At 49.1% G+C, this 10,883-nt stretch overlaps 1 protein-coding gene across 3 annotated transcripts in view; it reads left to right on the plus strand.

Annotated features, from left to right (window-relative positions):
• Positions 1-565: 565 nt before the first annotated feature.
• PAX7 (paired box 7) overlaps positions 566-10,883 on the plus strand; it is a gene marked incomplete at both ends in the record, with an annotated part of 101,881 nt that continues 91,563 nt past the window's right edge. For 2 of the 3 annotated variants that reach the window (XM_082493684.1, XM_082493685.1), the window contains 4 exons: positions 566-650; positions 2,602-2,837; positions 3,491-3,620; positions 4,637-4,765. In XM_082493684.1, the coding sequence (XP_082349810.1) occupies positions 566-650; positions 2,602-2,837; positions 3,491-3,620; positions 4,637-4,765 (580 nt within the window). Of the gene's footprint in view, positions 651-2,601; positions 2,838-3,490; positions 3,621-4,630; positions 4,766-10,883 lie in introns of all 3 variants that reach the window. The other variant, XM_082493686.1, reaches the window with a different exon arrangement.

Raw genomic sequence — 10,883 nt, forward strand, 5'->3', positions numbered from 1 at the left:
CCCGCCCCCCCATCACCAGCATCCCTTAAGCGACAGGCACAAACCACTTAAAAAAAAAAAAAAAAAAGAAAGAAAAAGAAAAAAGAAAAGCAACAACAAAATAAGGGGGGAAGCTCGGCTCGCCACCCCCCCCTCCCTCGCCCCCCCCAGCCCTAAGCCCAGCCCAGCACCGAGGCAACTTTGGATGTGTCTGCTTCTCCCGGCAGTCTGGGTTACATTCCTCCGGAGCGCCCGCTCAGGCCGGTTGTAACATAGCCCTAAAACTTTAAGAGGAATTTCTGGTGGGTGATTCCCCCCCCCCTTTTTCCCCACCCCACCCCCGTCTTTATTATTACTTATTATATTTTAATTTTTTTATATCTATATTTTTTTTTTCCTTGGAGCAAAGATTTATCCCTTGTTTTGCAGCCGCGGGCTGGAAGAGAGAAGCGCTTCGGCTCCCGAGGAGAGGCGACCCGCGGTCCCCCCCCGCCCCGGCTCTCCCGGGGCCAAGGGGTGCCCCCCTCCCCGGGTTTGGACCGGACCCGCTCCGCCGCCCCGAATCCCCCTCCCCCCTCCCTTTACGATGGCAGCTCTGCCCGGGACGGTGCCTCGGATGATGCGCCCGGCTCCGGGGCAAAACTACCCTCGCACAGGCTTCCCCTTGGAAGGTAGGTCTGGGAAAGCACCTCTTTAAACTGCTCCTTTCCCCCAGCACCTCGGTATAACTCGGGGGGGGAGGAAAGAGGGGGGGCCGGGTTGGGCTGCTCGGGGTGGGGATGCAGCTAAAGTTTGCAGCCGGGGGGAGCTTCCCGACCTAAGCATCCAACTTCTGGCCGATATTTAGCTCCTTCGCTTCCCGCTGTAGCCGCTCCGTCCTCGCGAAATTACCGGGCTCTGCGTATTTTATATTTTTTCCCCCTATTTAAAGTCGTTTCAGGCATCCCGTAGAATTTTTGGAGGGAGTTTCTTATGGTTTAGGGTTGTTTTTTTCGGTTTTCTTTTTATTTTAAAAACCCGCAAACGTCCCGACGATTTAATCTCCCCGAAAAGATGGGGAAAACCAACAAAATTGATTGTTTTGAACTTTTCGGGGGGGAAAGAAGAAAAAAACCCTAAGTTAGGAGCATCAGCTGGTTGCGGGCAGCCGAGATGTCCTTGGCCGGGGATGGAGACGGGAAAAGGGAGGGGGGGACTTTGTAACTGTCACCTCGCTAAGTGTCATCCTCACCTCGTAGCGCATCAACTTTCCCCATCAGTCTGCTTTTTCTTTGTGTTACGGGGTTATTATTTCTAGGCACCAAAAAAAAAAAAAAAAAAGAAAGAAAAGAAAGAAAAAAAAAAAAAAAGGCAAAATTAGAGCGGGACCCCTTTCCCCGCATTTATTAAACAGGAAAATTTCATCCTGACCGTGATCAAGTGGCGAAACTCAAACCTGTGGAAAACCACGCAGGCTGCAAAACATACAAGCTGGGGGGATTTGTTGAAGTGCTTTTCTGTAGCAAATGAAGTAAAACAGACGGCAAGGGAAAGGATCAAAGGATTACAACAATATTTGCACAACATGACTGGGAATAATGAAAAGAGAGAGCGGCCGGCGGTTTTAGTACCTCTTGAATGTAAAATTGGCCACTCGAGTGTTATCTGTCGATAATGATATATCCAGGGAGTGCTGGCCAAGTGACTCGGAATTAGTGGTGCATGATTCTTGTTAAATCGCGAGGCAATTTCTGGAATCGACTTTTCTTTGTATAAAGAGAAAAATCACCCCCCTCGCCTTCCCTGTCGCTCGCCCCCTCCAGCCTTTCTGCAAATTACCCAGCTGAGTTCTTTCCCCCTCTCCCCTCTTTTTTCTTCTTCTTTTTTTTTTTTTTTTCTAATTTCCAGCCTGTGAAATCGTATTAATCTGTAGGATCTAAATTGCGAGATATTAAACAAATCGGGGAGGGGGAATTAAGGAGCCGCTGGTCCCCCGCTCCGGGAGGGGATGCGCCGCGCAAGGTGTCGGGGAAGCGGCGCAACCGCGGGGGGGATCCACGCTTGCTCCGCACCTTCCCAAACCGCTGAACAAAAACCCACCAAAACCACAAGAAAACAATACAAAACAAAACAAAAAACGCCAAAAAAGGCCCTCGAGGATATTTAAAGAGGTTATTTCCAAAAGTTTGTTTGCCCCGTAATTTGAAGCAAAAAGCGGAGTGCGCTTTGGGGGGGGGGGGGGGGGGAATATGAACTTTTGGGGGGCTTTGTGATGCGGTTTTAAATCTTTCCCTATAAAAACGTCGGCTGTGATTTAAAACATAAGTGTGAAACGCCAAAAATATGTTTATTAGGCACAAACGTAGCGGCTGCCTCAGAGAGCGGGGTGATGGGTGTGCGGGTCATGGGCTAATTTTATTTTCCCTCTGTCGATGGGAAAAGTCTTCCCCGTGATGCGGGGATAAATACAGAGGCCAGGGGATGGGCAAGAGTTTTCTCCCTTCTTTTAAAAATTTAAATACCAGGAGAGAAGCTGGAGGTGCGGGGAGGGATGCACCCAGGTTTGCTGGATTTTTTTTTCCTCTTTTAACTTTTCCCTCCCCTCATTGTTTTGTTTGGATTCCCCCCCGCCTTCCTCTCCAGTTTCCACCCCGCTGGGCCAGGGCAGGGTGAACCAGCTCGGAGGAGTTTTCATCAACGGCCGACCACTGCCCAACCACATCCGTCATAAAATCGTGGAGATGGCTCACCACGGGATCCGGCCCTGCGTGATCTCCCGACAGTTGCGAGTCTCCCACGGTTGTGTCTCCAAAATCCTCTGCAGGTACCAGGAGACGGGCTCCATCCGTCCCGGAGCCATAGGAGGCAGCAAGCCCAGGGTGAGTGCAATGCGGGAGCCACGCTAAACCACCCTCCTCCTGTTAAAATTATTTAAAAAAATAAGATTTATTTTGGGAGGTATGAGTTTTTTCAGGGGGATTCGCAGGGGAAGGGGGGAGGAGGGGAAACAGTTTTAATAAAGCTGCAATTTGCAGGCTCAGATGGGTAGAAATCGGTGCAGAGTTGAAGGCTATGAATAAATTAGAGTGATTTTTTTTTTTTTCCCCATGTGCAACAAGTGGCCCGCGTTCGAGTGTTTGCTTCGGCCCCGGTGTGTGGGGAGGAGGCGAGTCGGGGTGTTTCAGGGAATAATAAATCGATGAGTGTACATAGCACCACCAAAAAAGCATCCCCTCCACCCCCTCCCTGCCTCCTTCTCCCTCGGGGCTCAGGATAAACTCACCCCGGCTGATCTTCTTGGCCCCCAGAAACTCTACTTTTAGGGTGGCCAACATTTAAGAGAGGAGGGCCTTTCCCCAGCTTTATTTTCTCCCTTTTCCCCCTTCAAACCCCTTTCCCTAAAAGTAGTAGAAAGGGCGAGGAGGATTGAACTGAGCTGAACACCTTCTCTTTTCAATTAAAAGTGCTTTTTCTCTCCCTTTCCCTCTCTCTGCACACGCGGGCACACACCGGTGTCCCTTGATCACAAAAGCAGGTTGCGACTCCCGACGTGGAGAAGAAAATCGAGGAATACAAACGGGAAAACCCCGGGATGTTTAGCTGGGAGATCCGAGACAGGCTCCTGAAGGATGGGCACTGTGACCGGAGCACCGTGCCCTCAGGTGAGAAGGCAGCTTGGCAAGAAGGACACCCCAATACCTGCAGGAAGATGGAGGGAAATGATTATCATCACTAAAAAAAAATGTTTCCAGGGGCTATAAACATCCTCTCGGCCTTTGCTTTGACAGGAGGGGGGAGAAAAAAAATCACCCCAAGCAAACCCACAGCAGCAAATAAACAGCAGGCGAGGGGGGTTTGTGCCCTGGCCGCGCTGCGGTCTGCTGGAAAAACAAACACAAACAAACCAGTTTTCTAACTTATTCCAACTCCTGTGAAAGCAGGGCGGCCCCCGGCGTGGAGGGAGCATGCATGGAGGCAAACCCCAAATCCAGGGTTAAAGGTGACCCCGGTTGCCTTGTTGGGACTTGCTTGCTCAGTGGGGGCTGCAGAACAGCGTTGCCATGGGCCGGGGATCCCCATCACTGGTGGAAAGCAGCCCCGCACCCCAATATCGGGTCTGTGGGGATGTGTGAGCTTTTTGAGCCTGGCTGTGAGTTCCTCTCTGTTTTGGGGGGGGGCGAGCCTTCTCTGCAGGGCACATCTGCCCCCAAAACCAAGATCCAGGATGGACTCCAGGTCTGAATCCAGGCTGAGGGTCCCAATTTTGGCTGGGGTGAAAGCTGGGTATTGGGGGGCCTTTTCTCTGTTACAAAGCAGGCGGTAACCCTGGGGGTGCGCAACCTGGCGTGTTGCACCGGCTGCGATGCTCCGTGGGGTGTTGCGCACAACTGGGTGCTGCTCATGCCGGGTGTCTCAGGGGGACGGTGATAAGCAAGTCCAACTTTGGAAGTCCAGCTTGGTGCGATGGTGGGGGTGAACCCAGGGCTGTTTTGGAGGGCATGGAGGATCGTGCAGGTGCGTACCCCTGGGAAAAGGGGGTGCAGATGCCCCTTTGTGTGTGTGCAAGGCCTCCTGCCTGAGTCATGCAGCCCCAGCTTGGGTTTTCCTGGCTGGTTCCCACCTTGCTTTCCCAGGCAGCTTATACTTGCCTTTTTGTCTTTGACTGTCTGAGGTTTAGTGAGTTCGATTAGCCGTGTGCTACGCATCAAATTCGGGAAGAAAGAGGAAGAGGAGGACTGCGATAAGAAAGAGGAAGACGGGGAGAAGAAAGCCAAGCACAGCATAGACGGCATCCTGGGCGACAAAGGTAAAGGTGGCCTTGCGTGCCCCAGGGTTGGGCTGGAGGGGATATTTGGGAAAGGGGACACGTCCCTCCCTGCCAAGAGTAAGAGAAGGAATGGGTCCAGAGCCCCTTGGCATTTGTCCTTTCCAAAAATGACTGATGGCACAGTCGAGGGTGTGATGCAGGGCCCTGGGAGGGGAAGGTGGTACCCAGCGCCGGGGGCTGAGGATGCTTTCCCAGGAGGAAGAGTTGTTGGTGTTTTGCTCTGGATCAATTATTTATAAAGGGGGAAAAGAGATGGCCGGGGGGAGGCATCTCTGATTCCTAAATGAATTTGTTAAACAGATTTCTCTCCTGCTCTCTAAGTGGTCCCCTGAAACTCTGGCTGACAGTTGACCGATTTGGCCAATCAATATCAATTAGAGAAGCGGGGATCGGCACTGCGCTGGGGCTGCCGCAGAGCCACTGGTGCCGAGGGGAGATGGGGAGGTCCTCGGATTGGAGGAAATGGGGGATCTGCACCCCTAAATAATATCAGGAAAAATAAATCTAGCATTTCTGATGAAAGGCTTGAGGCCAGGCCCCGGGGGTGGGGGAGAGCAGGGGGCCCTGTTATCATCTCCCACAGTTGGCGCTTTCCTCTCATGGGAGAAAAGATCAAACTTTTTAAAGCTCCTGTGCTGTAAATGTTGGGATGAGGGATGAGAGATGAGGCATAGCTGGAGCCGGACATTGCGGTGCTTGTAATTTGATTTTTGACAAGCTCGGTGGGGGTCATGATTCCTCTTCCCTGAGAAGGGGAAAAGATGGTATTTTTAGGGGGTAAAATTTAGGTTTGTCAATGAGAGTGTTTGCAAAGATGGGGAAGTTTTAAGCAACGGGAGGAAGGAGCTGCTATATTGGTTTAGGCAGAAAATTATTTCCTTGCATCGCAGAGCTCAGCACTTTTTTGGGGCGGGAAACAGCAATTATATAAGTCTTGGGGTTGGAAATTGAAGGAAATTGGGAACTGAAGGAAACTGGGAACTGAAGGAAATTGGGGGTTGCTTTTTTTTTTTTTCAAAATTGATGGCAAAATGGCAATGGCCCAGGCCTGTCGGGGTTGAGTCAGTCGGAGTTTCGGGGGATTTGCGATATCATCGGTGTTGGGCCAAGAGGGAGCGGGGTGAGAGGTATTTTCCGTATGGAGAGGGTCCCCATTCCGGGAGTGGGAAGCGATGGGGATCGCTTACAAAGTTTCTCACTACCTACAAAGTTTTCCCCGTTTTGAGACAATGTGGGTGAGTGGGGAAATATTGAAGTGAGGGGAATTTGGGGCAGGAAAAAAGCTTCTCGGTGTCACCATCAAATGTTACTGGGAGTTTTAAATGAAGGTGCACAAAAGGGGTTTCTTTAAGGATAGGATCCTTTTTTTTTTTTTTCCCCCCAACCTTGAAGATGAACTTCACTTACAAAGACCTTCAAGTCTATTGAAGCTTTATAAGCAAAAGATTCCTGCCCACAAAAGCAAACAGTAGAAGAAGAAAAAAAAAAAAAAAAGAAAAAGGAAAAAAAAAAAAAGAAAGAGGGGGGGAAAAGGGGGAAAACCCTAGGCTGCCTTAAAAATGGAGTAAAGGGATGGGGGAGGGAGGACTTGTCTATTCTCATTCAAAATTCTGCAAGGAGGAGAAAAAGTTTGGACAAAGGGCCAAGGAAGGGAAGAAAGGGAGATAAATTATTCAAAACTCCCTGCTGTTAGATAGTTTTGTAATATTATAGGACCGTCTGTTGGAAAAAGGATAGCCGTTGGACGTTGCAAAATGTTGCTTGTGATTTGGAAAGAGGCGATGCTCATTTGCAAATCGGGGCTATTGTGTCCGCGAAAAGCTCCCCCCCCATCACTTTGGGGTGTTTTTAATTTGGGGGGGGGGGGGGGGGGGGGGGGGAGCTTTTTGGTTTTAAGATTTATTTTATTCGAGCCTCGTCGTTTGAAAAAAAAAAAAATATATAATTTTTAAACTGCAGAATGATTTTTTTTTTCCCCTTGTCCGTGCGCGTTTTCCCCATCACCACCCCCAAAATAAAAAAGAGTGAAGGAGCCGGAGGCTTTTTATTCCTTAATAATATGCAGAAGTGCGTGTCAATAAGCAAAACAAAACGCTCTCTTCTTCCTTCATGGGTAATATTGCGGACAAATAAAACACGAGCCCCCATTTCTTTATGAAACCAGCCCGTTTTGAATCGAGTGCTAATTTGGGCAAATTCCTGATGCCGGAGCCCGCGGAGCGCCGCGTTACCTCCGAGCGCGCAGACTCTGCTCCCTCTCCCATCCCTTGAGATAAATTCCCATTTATCAGGGGTTTTTTTATTATTATTTTTCCCTCCCCCGCAATCGCGCCCTGACTCCGTAGATTTGCGGCGAAATCACCCAAAAAAGCTTTGATTTGGGGTTTTTGCGCGGGGGAGCATCAACCGCAGCCGCGGCGATTTGGCAGCGGGTTGGATCCGGCGCCGTCCGAGCGCTGCCGCGATCGCCACAAGATCGAGTGCAATTAAAAAATAATCATTTAAGAAAAGAAAAAAAAAATTACCGCCGTCAACGTATATTTTCACGTCTGGAAAAGTTTTAATGACCTCAATTAAGGTAATTGATGGTTCAACTTGTAGAACACTCGGAGGCGGTGAGTGTGCGCTGTGTATTTTTGCTTTTATTTTTTTGCTCGGAAATAATACTACGCTTTAGAGATCTCTCCCCCCCCCACCCTACTGATTTTCCTAGGAGGTCTGCAATAAAATAAAAACACTAAAGCAGTCCTGACACTTGTTCCCCAGCTCTGCTTTGACTGCCTGGGTTTGGGTTTTGCTTTTTTTTTTCCCCCCCCTTTTTTTTTTTTAAATGCATTTTTATTATTATTGCGGATGGGGGGGGGGGGGGAGAGGGGGAAAACTTTGTTTTGGCCTTTTTCCTCTTGACAAACGCCTTTGCTCCATTTGCGGGTTCTCCTTGCGGGGAGCCGGAGGAAGACAGCCCTAAATGCTCTCTCTTTTTAAGTGTTAAAGAAAGCTTCCACCCTGCGCCTGTTTCTTTCTATCGTCTGCTTGGCATTTAATAATGTTAAGACTTATTAGAGCTGGTAATGAAAACTGTGGCTGTTGAATAGGGAGCTGTGTTGGAGAAGGGTGTAATAGCTCCAAGGCATGCTAAGAAATGTATTTATCCCCAATCAGTACTCACTCTCTGAGTTCCCAGCACAAACGTTAAGTTGAAGGGTTTTAAGGCAGATTAAATTGAGCCTTTATTTCTTTGCACTTTCATCTTTAAACGGCTCACTCCAGCTAGCCCTGGGCATATATTCATGAGGCTTCACTTTATTTTTTTTTATTTTTTTTTATCCTTGTTAAGACCGAGTTATTATTATTTTTGGTTGTTGTTATTTATTATGACTGGTGGGGTTTATTAGGGAGGGTCATGCGTGGGCGATGCGCTGTTCTCCCGCTGATCCGAGGTGCTCGGTGGGGATGGAGGCGGGGGGTGGCATTTGGGGAACCCCAAATCTAAGGGGGTGCTGGGGAAGATGCTCAGCGTTTAACATGAGGGGGGCTCATCCTGGCAGGGTATTAATTGCAACCAGACGTGGATGAAGAGGGGGGTCGGTGAGGTTATGGGGAAGGCGATCTGCCCGTACTGGGAAGATCGGCGTGTCACCCCACGGCCACGGGTGGGGGCAGCCGGTCCTGCCCCCCGGAGCGCTCCGGGATGCAGGGCGGGATGCCTGCGGAGGATGCTCAGGGCTTGAGCGGTCCTCGCAGGGTAGGGGTCAGCGGGGGACCCATCGGGTGAGATCTGGGGTGAAAACACGGATTTTTAATTAATTTTCCCCTCCCCTTTATTTCTCTGAACTCCGCTTTATTGCACGGAGTTTCTTCCACCGATGGATTTTGCTTCGATACCCACCCCCGCCCCGCGGCAGCATGGAAATTCTGCGCGGTATGGGGAAACCCGAGTAGGAAAGCCGGGGATAGCGGGGGGTGGGGGTGGGGGGTGTTTATTAGGGGTGGGAAACGCGTACAGGTGTGAACAGCAATTGGGGAGGGGGTATTTGGACACTTGGAGGTGATAACAATTTAATTTGGCAGCAGTCACTGCCGCTTATGGAGAGTTTTTTGGGGGGTTGGAGAGAAGGAAACTGTTCGGACTGGGTGTACAAGGTCCTGCCAAATTTAATTAAGCTCGGAGGAGGGAAGGGATAGGGAGAAAGAGGGGTAACTCCCCCATACACCTGGAAAGGGGCTTTGTTTCCCAAGCTGGGGGGGGGGGGGGGGGGAGAGAGGGGATATGGAGTCAATTTATCAGCAAACAATCTGCATCGATTTAAAACCAACAAGCGCTTTCTCTGTAAATGTATGTTTAGAAGGGAGATGGGGGGGGGGGGGGGGATATGGGGGGGGATAGACACTTCATCAAATCAAGGGATTACGAAAGGTTGGCAATCTAATCAAACAGAGACCAGGCGGGATTTGTGAGTGTTGCGAGTGGGATCAGCTCTAATAATGGGGGGCAGGAAAAAGATAGGGTAGTGTCAAGCAATTCATTGGCTTTAGGCTGAGTTATTCTGTGCATATTTCAGGGAGAAAGAGGAGGGAAAAGGAGAAAGAAAAAAAAAAAGCAGGGAGAGGGAGAAGGGAAGGGGGGCTGGATGTGAGCACACACGGAGCTTACATGTCACAAAAAAAGCTGAGACAAATGAGGTACAACAATAAACACAGATAACAATTACAAAGGCAAACAGTGGCTTTTGGGAACAAGTAGCTGCAGAACCTGGTCTACATAAACAAAGTAGGCAAATGTTTGCAAGATAAACTCCTTCCTAAATCAAGTGTGACGGGAAGGAGAGAAGAGAAGAGGAGAGATAAGGTTGGAAGGGGGAATAAACGAGTATAATCTAATACAAGACGTTTTAAAAAACAAACTTAAGACAAGGATGCGGGGAGAGAGGTTCAATTATACAGTAGGAAGTGAAATAATATAAGGGAGATGTTTGTGATCCAGGGTTTGTTTGTGGTTTTTCTTTTTCTACATCACCCACCCCACCCCCCCCCCCCCGCCCCCTTCTTTGGAGGAGAAAAATAGGTTCAATTATAGACCGGGAAAATATAAAGCAAATATTGGTATCAGGAGCGCTGGCTGGCAGGTGGGGTGCCCGGGGTTCAGCTCGGAAGGGAAAGGAAATACATTCTAGACGTTATAATCTATAATTTGAAGGTGGATGGTAGATTACATTATACTGGGAGGGATAGGAAGTAGATATTTGGCGATGCGGGGGAGATGGATGCCGTGATAGAGGAGAAGAGGAAGGAAGCTGTAAAGTCTATTTCTAATCCGAGGTTTCGCCCGTAATTGGGGTAGGAGAGAGGAGGCAGAGATTGAATTAAGCGGCAGGAAGGCTGTGAGGCAAATGTGTGATCCAGGTGCGCACAGAGGTTGTTCAGAAACAAACAGATCCCCCCCCAAAAAACCTCTCTTAACACCCAAATAATTTAAAGAAGTAGTTTAAGGCTGTGTTGGGGCTTATTCTCTTTTATAGAGCCATGTATATATGGATCTCTCCAAATGAGAATTGTATATAAGAGGGGAGAGACGTGTCTGCAGTGTGGTTAAAGGAATTAGATATTTACCAGTTTGAAATAAGCCTGGTTATAAAAAAAAGGGAGAGAGAGAGAGACACTGAAAAGATGAGACGGGAGAACACTTCAACGAATTCATCATCTGGAGTGGTGAAGGGGAGATTTAGAGACAGTATTGGGAAGTTATTTAGATATTAATAACATATTTTCCTGAGGCGTCAGGAGTGCCTCCATACGCACTTTTTTCTCGCAGCTATTTGGCTGGGTGAAATATGGGAGACCCAAATGTTGGGAAGAGATAACACAATCAGCCTAGCCCTGGTCCTGTGACTGCATCATAGCATTAAACCCGGATTAACCTCCCCTTTCTCCCCCCCCCCCCTCTTCCAGTCCCCCCCCCCCCTCCCTCCAGGCCCCCCCGAGAAGCTTTCCAAATTTTTCAGGGGAATTTACATGGCAGGATTTTAAAGCACATATAACACTAGCCTTTAAAGCTGTAAGGTACTTACTCGAGCATTAGGGTAAGGGCGGTTGGGGG

This window comes from Vanellus vanellus, assembly GCF_965231255.1.
Source record: "Vanellus vanellus genome assembly, chromosome: 20".
Lineage (NCBI taxonomy): Eukaryota > Metazoa > Chordata > Aves > Charadriiformes > Charadriidae > Vanellus > Vanellus vanellus.